The sequence below is a fragment of the Corythoichthys intestinalis genome, chromosome 20, assembly GCF_030265065.1.
Source record: "Corythoichthys intestinalis isolate RoL2023-P3 chromosome 20, ASM3026506v1, whole genome shotgun sequence".
NCBI lineage: Eukaryota > Metazoa > Chordata > Actinopteri > Syngnathiformes > Syngnathidae > Corythoichthys > Corythoichthys intestinalis.
This window is the reverse complement of record NC_080414.1, coordinates 19,901,386-19,917,024: the sequence shown is the minus strand read 5'-3', so window position 1 is coordinate 19,917,024 and position 15,639 is coordinate 19,901,386. Positions and strand designations below refer to the sequence as shown.

The following is a 15,639-nucleotide window of genomic DNA, read 5'->3' as shown; positions in this document are numbered from 1 at the left end:
CATCTTTTCAACGTCGGTCCGCTATCTGGGTAGTGTCTGTTAACTCTAAGGCTGCATTAACGGTGCTCGACACCCAATCCATTTCGACTGGGAACGTTCGTTCATTCGAAACCAGAGCAGCTGCCCGATTTTCAGGGCATTTACAGGTCACTTGTTGTTTATTTTAGGACATTTACAGGTCATTTCCTGTTGAGTTTGAGTCACTGCCTATTCATATGAGTGATTCCCAGGTCACTTCCTGTTCTGTAACTCAAACAGGCAGTGACCCATAAAATACCCCAAAATCAACAGGAAGTAACTAAAAATCAACAGGTAAATGACCTTAAATGGCCCAAAATTACCTCATTGGCTGCCACTGACTGCCAAAGACGTTCAATCCGTTTGAACTGGGAGGGTGGCAGCGAATAAACATTCGTTCATTCGCTGCCATCCCTCACACTTCAAACGGATTGGACGTCTACTAGTGATAAACTCATTCCAATTCACAGCAGAAGGTTGTTTTTCCTGTTTATTAGTTATTTGTAGAATATCCAAGAATGATTTCCCGACCAATTTTTCGATAATCGTTGTATCGCCATATCGTCAGATCATCGTTATCGTGAGCTTTGTATCGCAAATCGTATCGTGAGGTACCAAGAGGTTCCCACTCCTACTAAATGACATATCACTTTCTCAAAATTAATACCTTCTGTAATCCAGTTGCTTTGTTTTCAAGCGTCCTGAAAACAAGATGATGTCATTGTATTGTGGTGATATCAAGAACGATTCCCACCCCTGCTGTCTCTTCCTTCATGTAATCCCAGTAGACATGTCTCTGTTATCATTAGTCTTCACTGTTATGTTTCTGTTTGTTTAGACTTTTGTGTGTTTATTGTTTGCCTTTTTTTTTAAATGTGACAATCAGTATGTGTTTTGGCATCTCTGTTCACAGGCTAACGGAAGTACTAAAAGAGTGGGAGGGGATCATAAAACTACTTCTCCCACTATACCCGTCTCTAAAATCCCCGCTTTTTATCCTAGCGCCACTAAAAGCAGCTCAGACGCGGCTAATCCCACTAACCCGTCCTCCTCCAAGTCCTCCCTCCTGCCCCCCCACAACACTCGCTCGGCTTCCCTGCCCTCCTCGCACATCCCCTCCCTGTGCAACGGCTCCCTCAAGCCCCCCTCGCAGCACGCGGCTAAAGCTCTCTCCTTCTCCTCGCAGACCCCCAACGGTCGAGCGCACTCTTCCTCCTCCTTCTCCTCCTCTTCATCCTCCTCCACCTCCACCTCCCCCTCCCCTCTGTCGCCTTTGGGCCCGGGTGGGAAGAGCATCCGCACCATACACACCCCCAGCTTCACCAGCTACAGGGCCCACAACGGCAGCAGCGGGAAATCCTGCATACCGACAGCCTCAGCGGCTAAGGACTAGATCCACTTTTAGTCCCTGCGAACCCCCCCGCTTGCCCTCCAACACATCTTGTAGAGAAAGTCATCTTTTACTGTGCAAGTATGAAGTGTATTCACTTCCAGTGTGGGTTTTCATGCTGTTTTATACAGTTTATCAAGCTTCTTTCACACAGAAAAACTACAAAATGGATGCATCAGAGCTGTAACAGATATCGAAATATTACAATGGATTTGCTTAGTTAGCAGGGGCGCCGGAAGTCACTCACAGCAGAGGGTGCGGAGAATCTTTTTTAATGTTTCCTATCCAAAAACGGACATTTCGGTGCAAATTTGTCATGCCCCACGTTTTCTCCATACAAGGCGTGCACAATGGCAGTAACCACGTATGCTGGGTGGTTTATGTACTACTACTAGGCTACTACAAAGACAGCGTGCTATCAAATGTGGTGGGGGGCGGCTTATAGTCCGCTGCACCTTATAGTGCGAAAATTACGGTATTTAACATTACTTAACACTATTTAACAGTCAACAATACTGTACCAGTTTTTATTTGGCACCGATAGACCACGAAAAACCGGAGATATGATCGTTTTAATTACATGGTAGGATATGTTTTTTCTCCACTAGAAGGCACACATGCTCTTTGGACGGGTGATGTTTAATTTTTGCAGTCTGAATTCGATGATTTTTGTATACAAGTAGTCCCCAGGTTACGAACGACTTCCGTTCCTAGGCTGGCGACGTAAGCCAAATTTCAGCGTAAATCGGAATGAACCCTTTGCACCCCTAAATACCCAATAGATCTCAAAATAACTATCCAAACACGTATTATACGTATACGTACAAAAGTATTATACGTCATTGTACTGTCCTCACCAAGACGTTGGAGCTAAGTCCTAGCTAGACAGCGAGCTAAGCTGTAATCTTCCCCCTCTCTCTCGCACTCGGCTGCATGACTTCTTTGTGGGAGCAAATATGTTCTTCTTCGTGTGTACATGCGCTTGTACTCGGAGTACGAGGTACTACCTGGTCTACGCTTCCTGCGCCAAAATAAAAGCAAGCCTAGTGTGTGTTGGAGTTTTTGGATTGGAAATTAAAGTGCCTCTGTATTATAACTAGGGCTGTCAAACGATTAAAATTTTTAATCGAGGTAATTGCAGCTTAAAAATTAATCGTAATTAATCGCAATTCAAACCATCTATAAAATATGCCATATTTTTCTGTAAATTATGGTTGGAATGGAAAGATAAGACACAAGACGGATATATACATTCGACATACGGTAAATAAGTACTGTATTTGTTTTTTTTATAACAATAAATCAACAAGATGGCATTAACATTATCAACATTCTGTTAGAGCGATCCATGGGTAGAAAGACTTGTAGTTCTTAAAAAGATAATTGTTAGTACAAGTTATAAAAATGTTATATTAAAACACCTCTTAATGTTTTCGTTTTAATAAAATTTGTAAAATTTTCAATCAAAAAATAAACTAGTAGCTTGCCATTGTTGATGTCAATAATTACACAATGCTCATGTGGAGCTGAAACCCATAAAATCAGTCGCACCCAAGCGCCAGCAGAGGGCGACAAAACACCGAAAAACACAAGTAACAAGTGGACATGACACTGTGCTGTCATTTTAATCTGTTTGAGCGGGGCATGTGCGTTAAATGCGTCAAATATTTTAACGTGATTAATTTAAAAAATTAATTACCGCCCGTTAACGCGATAATTTTGACAGCCCTAATTATAACACAAATAAGTGCAGCTAGACATTACAATGACATACAGACTCATTTTAAAACTAAAAGGTCCAATCAAATAAGCCCCTTTTCAACACTAAAATAATTTGTCCAAATCAATAAATCCAACAGCGCTCTGCATGGCAGCAGCTTAATGGCAACAAGAAACAATAATAAGGCTACATAGCAAGCATGTCTTACTTATTTGAAGACACCAAAGGTAGATAGAACTGTCATCATAATCATCTTCATTTTTGACCTGGAATTGAATTTTAGAAAATGTTGCTGTTTTTGTAAAGCAAAAATCGCAATTTTTTTTTTTTGCGCCATGTAAACGCCTCCTCTGTCAACTATTCCAATAGCGCCTTGACCAGGTACAAACCAAAGTGCCAGGTAGTGACTGTGTTATTACCACAAAAAACTTTTTCAGTATTTATATATGGCGAAAAACACTCAGGTGACTTGAAGTTCCGCTCAGAGACCCCAAATTTGGCCAAATTTCCAAATTGTCCGATATGCATGCGTGATACATCATTGGAAAGCTTAAAATCTCAATTTTCTGGGAGAGGAAAAATTTTGAATAGGAGGGCATTTAAAAAAAAATTTTTTTTTTTAAAGTTTTTTAAACAGCAAAACCCTGTCTGGAGGTGAGAGCACGCGAGAGCAGAATTACAGATGCCATGACTTTAACGAGATATTATCATGTACTTACCTTGTTTCGATCCAGAAACTCCATGTAGCATGTATCACTGAGTGTCAAGACACAGCTTTGAATAGCCACAGTTGGATTTTTTTGGGGTTTTATGGGTGAAACGTGGTAACATAACAAAGGTCGCGATGCAGAAATCACAGACATCAAGGTTGAGATTTTATTTTTCATATATTTACCCTTTTAAACATTTTTTTTGCAATTTTTCCTTGTTTGGATCGATTATCATCTAACACATCGGAGAAAATGTAACAGTAACAAAAAAAATACAATTAAGCGATAGTTACAAGGTAGATATCCGTGACGTTTTTACAGACACCATTTTTTTCATTGTGACGTAATTTGTTTAAATGTTTAAAATATGCGAGTGAACAATTTTTTAAAGTCGTTTTTTTGTTTTTAAGTATTAGATATGAATTAATGATTCTAAGCTAAAAATGACAGACATTTTGAATCATAAATATAATTAATTACCTTCATTTTATGGCTGGGTTGAAACAAAAGCGGTTGCGCGATGTCTGTAAACGGGGGTTTCCAAGGTAAAACGGACAAATTAAAAATAGTTTGGGGGCTTAATGCGCCGTGAATATGCCATGGCAGCATATAGACATACTGTTCTATCAAACTCAGCAGTTCTTTTGGCTCAAAATACAGCAGTTTCTTTTAAAAAGTGCAAGAGCAGAAATGTCAGTCTTGTCTGTGTTTTCTGCCATATATTTAATCCCCAAGCTGACATCTGTTATAAGCATTCATTAATGCTCATGACAGTGTCATGTCCTAATTATGATTGTCTAATGACAGTTTTATGGCGCCACTGTCAAATAAAGTGTTACCAAATACCATAACTAGCAATTAATGATACAACTGGAACAGAAACTGAAGAAATACTTAGCACAGAACATAAATATAAACATCTGTAGCGCTGCAATGCATGCTAGGAGGCATGTTGGACAACAGTGTTGACAGCAGGTGGCAGCAGAGGTTTACTGTCTCTCCCAAAGGAGCAGTGATGGCCAAATGAAGCTTCTTGAAGTAATGAATCTTTGAACCAATTGGCTGGTGGTTCATTTGGTCTTATTACAGTTGTATGATGCCGCTATCAAATAAAGTGTTACCGGTTAATTACTTTTTGGTTTAAGTATCCTATAATACAGTAAGGACAGCTGCTGCTGCTTGTTGTCCAGTGCGGCTTATCTATGAGCAAATTCTGTTTTCGTGCTTAATTTGGTGGGTCGCAGCTTATCGTCCGGTGCGCCTTACAGTGCAAAAATTACGGTAATTCAATTTTAATGAAAATTTTAGTCATTTACAAATGTATTTATTAAGAAAAAATATTAATGATTTTTTTTTTTTTAATGTAGGCTTGTTAATATTTTGGCCTCTATGACCCAAAATGTGAATTCCACGAATGTGGACGTTAGGTCTTTATGGGGTGAAGTTATTATTATTCTCCGTTACAGCTCTGATAGCAACTCCAAAAGTGTAAAAACTTCCAGGGCAGGTTTGACCCCCAATTCTCTATCATACTGGAATAATCAGCGGTTTTAATGTATGAACTTGTCAAATATTGCTTTAAGCGCAACAGGACGGGAGAAGCAATTTACGATACGAGCACAACTTTGTGATCAAAACTCGTATTGGCCTTTTGCCCCATTCCGCCTGTTCGTCCTCATTCATATAGAACAGCGTAAAATTGTATGGCCAGTGTGAAAGGGGCTACTACATTAAAATCAGATGTATTATATTACAAGCGGTGTACAGATTGTTTTATTTTTCATACCAGAGCTTTGGATAAGTGGAGTATATTTAATCTGTCAATGTTTATTCACCCGTGTAAATGCCTTGTATACAGACCAAGTATTTTCTCATAAAAGTTAACGCGTCTCAACTGCCAACATTTGGGGGGAAATTCTAAAAGAAGCAACACGCTGAACAGTAACAGAAGTGTGCCTATTTGCCAAAGTTGTCCAATTTTGGGGGGGAGATGAAAGGAAAACGCACTCGTGTATTGTCTTGTGGAAAATGTACTAAAAACAAAGCAGAGCGTGTACATATAGTAAATGCCTCTCGATTAAGTAGTTTTGTTAACGCACCAAAGTTTATTTGTATGCATGCCTATCTATCAGATACTTTAGGAGAGTGGTGTAAAAATAAAAGAATGTTTGCACAGATGGACCATGTAAATATTTTCTTTTCTCTCCCTTTTTTGTTGTTTTTTGTAAAGCTTTAAGTCATATCGCCATGTTGAGTAGCAGCAGGAGCCTGCTTAAGGCAGGGGTGGGCAACCTGTTATAAATCGCCTTCAACATTTAACAAAAATCTTTGTTGGTTGACCCTCACATCTTATTTTTTCATTATTTTAATAAAGGAAAAAGGTTGCCCTCTCCTGCCGGAATGCAAGCTTCCATATTTGGATTTTCTGATTAAAAGGTAAAAATAAATAAATAAATAAAGTGTTGTGTGTTTATTGATATGCAAAACATGCTATCACTTCACTTGAAATTTCAGATTTCTTTAAAAATACAATACCAGTACTACATCATGTTTACTGCATCTGTTTTAGTTGGTGTCATGATGCTCCATTATGAAATTCAATAATTTAATCAATTATAGCTTAGCCTTTTGCTTGTTTTTTAGAACATGAATTTTCTTTTTGTTCTTATTGTGTTTTGAGAGGTTTCTTATATTTTGAGTCATTTGCAGCTTAGAGAAAAAAACAAAATATACCAAAAAAAAAAAAAGACTTCTTCAATAAGGGGTCAGTATGTGGGCATAAAGTGGGCATGTCGGGTGAGGGGAGGGTCAAACAGGAAGGTATGATTCACTGGGCTACAATATTGTGTTTTAAATGCAGAGGTGGCTAGAGTAGCCAAAACATACTCAAGTAAGAGTAGTGTTACGTCAAGATAATATTACTAAAGTAAAAGTAGTCAATCAAAAAATGTATTCAAGTACAAGCAAAAAAGTATTTGGCGAAAGAAATACTCGAATAATGAGTAATATTGTGAGTCCCGCTTATGCTAATCACACCCGGGCCCTGTTCAAGGAAACCACAGACAGAAAGACTTGTAGCTCTTCAAAGATTGAAGTTAGTATGAGTTATAACAATTTGATATTCAAACTTGTAATGTTTTCATTTTAATAAATTTTTTTAAAAATTAGTTTTATTAGTAGGTTGCCATTGTTGTTGATGACGCAATGCACTTTGAGCGTTGACATCACTGGGCATCGCTGCCGTACTTCACAGTGTCACTCGTTAGTTACATAAACATGGTGCCGATTCTGCCCTTCCAATTTGAAAAATGATGAGCCGGATAGCACTGTCGATATTTCACAAAACAAGCAGCAAAAGCAATTAAATAAAGGTCTCAAGTGGAATTCGAAGCCACATGTCCCGTGCCGTGCGGCAGATGAGCGTGTAGACCACAGGGCTAGGGCCATATAAAGTCATGATTTTCGTTTCAAAGCAATCGCAACCCACATACGTTGTCTGCAGTAAAACATGAAAGGGAAACGCAACTGAAAAGAAAGTGTGGCTGGCTTGACTACGGAATAAGAAAACTCGGCCCACTTCAGATAGCAAACAGATAACAATAACAGGGATTGCATGCAAGGGTTTATTGAACACACACAAAAAAACACCCGATTGCGAAAAGGGAGACCCAAAAAGGGTCTGTGACAGGAGGTCGGGATTTAAAAAAAAAACGAGGGAAAACCATGATGAAAGGCAACAAAAAACAAGGCAATGATGCAACTAGCAACGAAAGGATATACAAACTGTCAAATGGCAGCAAGTCAATATCTCGGCAAGCCGCCTAGGATCGGTTTAAAACACTGCTGATGAGCTGGAATTGGATGCAGGTACGACGTTGAAAACTCATCCCACATCTCTGTAACAAAACAATCCGACCAGCAGCAGATTGTGACAAAATCATGCCAGTCGTCATACTAGCTTTGTTTGCTACCTAACACAGCTATTTTCCCAGTCACATACCTGTCAAGTTGTACAGTTGTGGCGTAAATACAAGTGAGCACTGATTTTTAAATGTGTACGACGTACGTTCAAAATATGTACGTTTTTCGTGCTTTACGTTTTTTTTCCTCCGGATTTTGTCACCGTTTCGGCAACGAGACAATGTGCATTATGCGTTACTACGTTGGTTGAATGACGCGAGAAAAGTCAGAGACACTGAGAGCGAAGAGTGTTTGTTGTGACGGTGTAGCAAACGTGATGCTAGGCTAGGTTCCTCCAATATTTCCTGACTGTAGCAGACAGCCTACAATCTACACCTAGATATCACATGCATATAGAACTACATGCGAAATGACTCTTGGTGGCGTTAGTAAACAGCCGCCATTTTAGAGCAGTAGACTTCTCAGAAAGGCTCTTTTGTAGTGAACCTTCCTAGCGAACCTAAGTAACTTTTTATCTAAAATACTCCTAAATCGGCAAAATCTTGACTTGAATCTATCTTTAAATGATGAAACGCTTTTAAAACTTTCATGTGTCGAAAGTAGACAGAAGGGAACTAATGCAAAAACGGGAGCAATTTTAACAATTTTAAGTTGATTCACAACATTAAATCACTTCCAAACGTAGCAAAGGTTACTATGTTTTTTTTTTTTTTTTTTTTTTTTTTTTTTTGAAAAAAATATAAAAAGAACATTAAAGGTAACACCAGTTACTTTGCCAAGTAACTAATTACTCTTACATTCAGGTGACTGAGTTACTAACTCAATTACTTTTTGGGAGAACTCATTTGTATGTGTAATGTGTGTATGTATAATAGTTGCAATTTTTGAATAGCAGGACTAATATGATTTTTTTTTTTTTTTTTTTTTAAATTCAGTTTACTTGGATTATTGATAGGCATTTCAGTCCATTAAACAAGAATTTACACTGAAATCAAAATTTCCTGGTTTGTCCCTCATACTTTGCCGTAGACACGCCTTGTTGCCAAGGCAGCGAGAAAGAAGCTGTGAAAGGATGCTGTTTACGTGTGTCAAAAGTTTAGTTTAGTCCAATTTTTCGCGCGTGACAACGTTTTGGACAGGGTTGTGTAGATAAAACTAACTCATTATTATCTTTCAAAGTATTTTGTTGTGGTGAAGTTACCGACAATCCGCAAATACTTTCGCTAGCTAAACCAGTAACAGGTTGGGGATGCTAGTTGCTAATTAGCATGTAGCGTTTGAATGGTTTCTATTCGTAGGTGATTTTGAGGCTAGGCGTATTTTAATGACATTTTTACAGCTAGAAATCCTACTATACTCCTCTAAAAGGCGAGCAAGCCTCACTAGCCACCATGGGCACGGCCTCCTCCCTAGTCAGCCCCGGAGAGGTGATCGAAGACGGATACGGGGGAGAGGGCGGAGAGGCATGCGAGATCCCCGTGGAGGTGAAACCCAAAGCCCGGCTTCTGCGCAGCTCCTTCCGCCGGGGACCTCGGGTGATCGGGGCCAGCTTCAAGTCGACGGGATCAGTGGACCTCGAGTACGCCGCCGAGTACGAACGGCTTCGGAAGGAGTACGAGATCTTTCGCGTGAGCAAGAATAACGAGATCACGTCCATGCAGAAGAAGGAAGCCAAGCTGGACGAGGAGAATAAAAGGCTGAGGGCTGAGCTACAGGTACCATACTGCTAGAGTATCATGGCGAGAGTACACATTGTAGTACTGGTACTGTACTGCTTCAACCGCTTGACTAAAAGTTTTTTTTTGTTTTTTTTTTTACTAAGAGAAATAGCACTCAAAAATTTTGTGTTACAGTAACTAATTGCTTGTTACAGTGATGCCTCGTTTTTCGCGGTTAATGGGGAATTGAACCCGCCGCGAAAATTGAAAAACCGCGAAGCAGCACCCCCTCCCATTTTTTTTCTTGTTCAATGTATTTATTCAGCTTTATCAGTGGAAAGAGATACATATAAGACAGGGGCGTAACCGGGGGGGGGGGGGGGGGGGGCGTCACTCTGCCCACTCAAAGAAAACTGGATGTAGTACTAACGGCAGTCTGGGCACCGCGTATGGTGTCCCAGTCATATAGTACTGATGTGTTTTAACCTTTGCGTTGTTACCTTCTCTTTCACCTTAAAAAAAATAAATAAATAAAATGAAATGTTGCTTTTGTTCCTAAGGGGCGCTACACACATTTACGCATATTTTTATTTTATTTATTTTTTATTTATTTATTTATTTTTTTATACGTTTTATCAAAGTTTTCACCAGTGTTCACCTGGCTGTTGAGTCAGGTGAGTTTTGAAGCATTCTGAGGGGGTCAAAGTAGGGCTCAAAGTGTCGGCGAGACAAAGAATGACTACTAGGGGGTGCTACATAGTGTATTTGGAATTTGTCTTTACACGGTATCAAAGATTGCGCTTGTCTTGACCTGCCTGCTGATTTTGGTGCATTTTGAAGCATCCTAAGGGGGTCAAATTGAGCTCAAAGGGGCCTCGGAACAAAGAATAGCTATAACAATAATAATAATAATAATAATAATAAAACCGAGGAACCACAATAGGTTACCCAAAAAAAACATTGTCACCTGCATGTCCATACTGTTCAGTTATGGATGTGTTCTAAGTCAAATAAAATCAAATCAACTTTATTTGTACTTTAGACCCAATCACAACAACAGTTATCTCAAGGAGAAAACAAAACATGTTTTAAGGTGCAGTAGCCCTACGCTGGATTTCGACCTACTTGAGCATTGTAGCTTTTTTTTTTTTTTTTTTTTTTTTTTTTTTTTTTTTTTTTTTTTTTTTTTTTTTGGCCACCCACACCTGGCATCCTGATAACACCACTGATATAAGACGTTTTTTATTTTTCCACTTTTTTCCCCCAACGTATAATTTAAAAAATGTATATTTTAATAAATGTAGTAATTATGATAAATTTTAAACATGTTACTGTCCCAACAATATATTTTTAAACAAGAGTAAAGTAAAAAATGCTTGTCTTTAGGAAATACTTCCTTGAGCGAGTCCACTCAAATCCGCTCAAGCTGCTCACTTACACACAATGAGTTGCCACAGCAGCTGTTTAACAAGTTGGATGATGATTGACACATGCGACGATGCTTTGAAGTTTTGGTTTAGAAGCGTCTCCGGCAAGATCTAAGCTTAACCTAACCTTAACCACTGTCAATCATCGTTAACTTTTATAAGCAACTCCAGTGCACTGCCTGACCAAGGAAAGTGGCAGGAGTGAGAGTTTGAGACCATAAGCGGATTTTAAGGGCGGGCCAAGCCTCCCCGGTGGCTGAAAAGTGTCATTGCATGTAATTGACTTTCCTATTAATATATTTAAAAGTTGTAAAGCAATAAAACTGCAACAGAAATGAATGAAAAGAACAAAAAAACATTTTTATAATGGGTCAAAACTATTCTTCGAGCACCTTAGACAGTCATTTGCATTGCATATAATTTAATTTATATATGTATTAGAGAAAAAATATTTTTTTAAATGATTTTTTTCTTTGATTGAATGTTTTTTTTTTTGATTGAAGCAACTTTTGGGGGAATTGAAGGATTTAGACACAAATGTCCTAATCATAATATAGCCCAAACACAAAAAGGATTGCTTCAATCAAAGAAAACTTTTTAAATGAAAAATTCGCATTCGAAAACTTTTTTCTCTGATTGAATTTTTTCTTTTTTTGATTGAAGTGATTTTTCTTTTTGAATAGCTATATTTTTTTGAAGCAACTTATTTTTTGATTGAATAATTAAGAGAAAAATGTCCTCGTCAAAATGTGGCCCAAACACCAATCAACGTTACTTCAATCAAAAAGTTGCTTCAATTAAAAAAAAAACTTGACTTCAATCAAAAAATATATAAATATCGAAATTAATCAAAGAAAAATAGCTTTAACATGTATTTTTTTTTTTTAGTTTTTTTAGTTTCAAATTTATTTTTGCAAACACATTTTTTTTTATTGAAGCGACTTTTTTTTGGTTGAAAAAATATATTTTGATTGAAGCAACGTTCTTTTTTCTTTTTTTTTGATTGAATAATAAAGACACAAATCTACCTCCATATGGCTCCGCCCAGGGGATACAATTTTTGACTGGGGTAACTACATTGGCACGACACTGGCGGGCGGACCAAATTCAATGGATGACGATCTTGGCGAAAAGTATTGCCTAAGCAGCCTGATTTAGAATTCCCCTTAAGAATGATGGGAAACCAAAAAACGCTTATTGTCAACTAATTATTTTAAATATTCTTGTAAGTTCATTTTATTGCTGACACTGTGTTTTGGGGTCATCAACATTTTGTGTCCCCCCTGACCCAAAAGTCAAACTCCGCCTATGTTTGACACAATGTGATCGGATCGGTAGAGCTCAATAAAATACTGCATTTATTTATTTATTTTTTCAATTGGTAAAAAAAAACATCCGCAATGGACTCAGGGCACGAAGTATGAAGTGTGAAGTAGCGAGGGATAACTATCACTGTGACAAATATAGACGTCCAATTCAATCAAAATGGGACGACTGATTGGGAATTGTGGGGTCACCACTGTTCAGCTCACTCCGTAGTGTCCTCCGCGTGATTACAGGCTTTGCAGAAGACCTACCAGAAGATCCTGAGAGAGAAAGAGAGCGCCCTGGAGGCTAAGTACCAAGCTATGGAGAGAGCCTCCACATTTGAGCATGATAGGGATAAAGTAAAAAGGCAGTTCAAGGTACGTCCTAGTGAATCCAACATTCTCCGTCATGCTAATTGTCTTCGGTTCTTTCGGTGGCAGATCTTTCGGGAGACGAAGGAGAAGGAAATCCAGGACCTCCTTCGGGCCAAGAGAGACTTGGAATCCAAAATGCAACAACTGCAAGCTCAGGGCATCCAGGTTTACTCTCCCAATGATTCTGATTCAGATGACAACCAAACAACTGTGACTGGTAGAGCTAAATTAAAAGCCAAGATCTTGTGTCATCTTTAGCAAATTTCAAAACTGTTTCATGTCTCCAGCTGCAGGAACCCAGTGTGAGTACTGGTCTGGGGGAGTGCTGGGAAGTGAGCCCTCGATGGGTAGCATGATGCAGTTGCAGCAAACATTCCGGGGTCCGGAGTTCGCTCACAGCCTCATCGACGTGGAGGGTCCATTCGCGAATGTGAGCAGGGGTAAGTTAGCAAAATGTTGTAGTTAATTACCGTTTCTGAGAACGAGAATTGATCTAATCCTACTAGATGACTGGGATGCAGCGGTGGCCAGTCTCCTGCAGGTCTCACCTCACGTTCCTCAAGCCTTGTGGAGCAATACAGTGCGCTGCTACTTCATTTGCACACCAGAGACCAAGGCTGAGATGGATATCTTTAGCAAGGTTTGTAATCAAAAGTGATTTTTGCTAGATCTCTTTGTAAAATCTTCTCGAATGCAGAAACACTCTCCAGTGCTGAGGAGGCTGTGTGAAGGCCTCGGACATTTCTACCTGAATGTCTGCTTCAATGAAGAAGCCGCCGCCTCCTTTGTGTCGGTGCGCAAACAGGAAATCGAAAGGAGCTCAGTTTGTGTGCTTCTTCTAAAATCCACTGTCAACAGGTAGCATGTTTCATCCTTTACTGAAACTTGATTTAATTTCCATCTAATCTAGCTGTTTTGTGACGTCACAGCTCTGTGGTGGAGGACTGCGAGGAGGCTTTTGTGAAGAATCCAGATGGACACCCGTTAGTGCTTTACCTCAGGACAGCAGCAGATGGGAACTTCACCGGACCCACCAGGAAGCTTCTGGAAAGGGTCAACGCTGCTGACAAGGCTGCTAAAATAAAGGTGCATTTTATAGATCAGTTGTGTGATTGACGATATTGAAAGACTTGTTCAAGCGTATAGCTTATCGAAAATGTGCACAGGTTTTAGATCATAGCGGTTCTGCTGAAGACGGGGCCAGCCTCATTTCTGCTCAGCTGGAGAAAGTCATCAAACAGGTACTTATCATACATAGTTACATACTAAGGGGGCACTAACCACAATTTTTTTTTTCTGGATACTGATTTTTGAAAAGCCCTACCTAACTATCTCAATTTTTGCTGATCCGGATCATTTTGATAAACAACAGCACGAACGAATGGTTATTCGCTGCCAACCTCCCAGTTCAAATGGATTGGACACCTACTAGTAATAAACTCATTTAAATTGTTTGGATATTTAGGTTTGCTCTTCGAACGGTCGGCAGGCAGCTCACAAATGGTAACCAGACGTGCTTATACGTGATGTTTTTTTATTTTCCCACCAATGCATAGGTTAAAAACCTCGGAAAACAAACAATGGTAATAATACTATCACCATAATATATAAAATAAAGATGCTTCATAATTGCTTTAGTATTGATTTCTAAGTTTAGTCGGCAATGTCATCATTACTCAGAAGTTGGTCAAAAACTAACAGCTAAATTATTCATGAATAACGCAGACCTATAGAAATGTAGTCCACTCAATACACACACACACAGTAGGCTGTGTGCCAACTAAACATTTTTATAAATTATGATCACTATTAGGCCTGAACGATATTGGAAAAAACTATTGTTGCGATTTTTTTTAGGTTTGCAATATATTGCGATATTATATTGCGATATTAAAAAAAAAAAGATCTATCTTTTTTAAAGAAATTTTCACTAAATGACTTGAATAGCTGTTTGGAAATACTTTACATAACACACCGTGACCACAGTGTATTCATATAATACCGTTTAATTTGTGAATGATGAAGATTTCTGTATGAAGGTATCCAGGAAGTCATGTCTGCACAAAATAGATCATTTATTGAATACAATATTTTACACTTCAACAGCAGCAAATACATTAAATGATAAATAAAAGAGCAGGTGCATTAGTCCCCTAAGTTTTTGACAAAATATAACAATAAATAAAAACTTCTGTAAAATAACAACAAAGTTGTCAACATATTTGAACAAAAATATTAAATATGACAAATAAAAGAGTTGTTCACAAACTATAACAATAAATAAAAACCTCAGTAAAACAACAAAGTTGTCAACATATTTGAACAAAAATATTACATATGACAAAAGAGTTCACAAACTATAACAATACATAAAAACCTCAGTTAAACAACAAAGTTGTCAACATATTTGAACTTAAATATTAAATCTGACTAATAAAAGTGCAAGTGCATTAGTCCCCTGAGTTGTTTACACAAAATATAACAATATAAAACTGCAAAACGGCAACAAAGTTGTAAAAATATTTCAACAAAAATATTAAGTATCAAAACTTTATGTGCAGCTGTACTATATATAGTTATTTGAAAAATACGGTTTACAATAAATTTAAATATAAAAGAAACAAACTCAATTGAACTTGTAAATAATTGAACTGAATAACTGCAAATAACTGTGATGAATAACAGAACCATTTTAACTCCCAAATTTCCTGCCTTCCTGATAGCTGTCACATGAATAAAAAGAAGAAAAGACATTCCTTCAGCTGTGTTATGTATTTGTCTGCATATCGTCCACCTTCCTTGCTCAGCAATTCTCAACTGGGTCTCATAGGTTTTTGGCCAAGACAAGTTTATCCACTATAGCAGGCTTGAGACAACAACGTTGGCACGTAACAATGTTCCCACCTGTGCTAAAAAGCCTCTGATGGGGAGCTCGTAGCAGGAATGCATAGATACCTGCGTTTTAAATGGTCCCACATGTTTGACAGATTACTTCTTGTTGAGGCAACCATGGCGAGGCACTGTCGACAGGGCTGTTTTTTGTCCCTTATAGTCTTGTTCTTGCCAAAATACTTCCAAAACTCCTTTTGGATACAGTCTTCCTTGCTCCTCCA

General features: G+C 38.4%; 2 protein-coding genes across 15 annotated transcripts in view; both read left to right on the top strand.

The window, feature by feature from the left end:
- Positions 1-6,297, top strand: part of si:ch211-285f17.1 (sickle tail protein) — a 171,316-nt gene extending 165,019 nt beyond the window's left edge. For 13 of the 14 annotated variants that reach the window (XM_057824066.1, XM_057824065.1, XM_057824064.1 and 10 more), the window contains one exon: positions 932-6,297. In XM_057824066.1, coding sequence (XP_057680049.1) covers positions 932-1,411 — 480 coding nt within the window. In that variant the 3' untranslated portion in view covers positions 1,412-6,297. The remainder of the gene's footprint in view (positions 1-931) is intronic. The other variant, XM_057824068.1, reaches the window with a different exon arrangement.
- A 2,480-nt stretch (positions 6,298-8,777) lies between these two features.
- The window catches only part of nphp3 (nephronophthisis 3), a 67,842-nt gene continuing 60,980 nt past the window's right edge, over positions 8,778-15,639 (top strand). The window contains exons 1-8 of the mRNA XM_057824366.1: positions 8,778-9,474; positions 12,404-12,529; positions 12,593-12,743; positions 12,814-12,966; positions 13,033-13,166; positions 13,224-13,384; positions 13,456-13,612; positions 13,693-13,767. Of these exons, the coding sequence (XP_057680349.1) occupies positions 9,151-9,474; positions 12,404-12,529; positions 12,593-12,743; positions 12,814-12,966; positions 13,033-13,166; positions 13,224-13,384; positions 13,456-13,612; positions 13,693-13,767 (1,281 nt within the window). The 5' untranslated portion in view covers positions 8,778-9,150. The remainder of the gene's footprint in view (positions 9,475-12,403; positions 12,530-12,592; positions 12,744-12,813; positions 12,967-13,032; positions 13,167-13,223; positions 13,385-13,455; positions 13,613-13,692; positions 13,768-15,639) is intronic.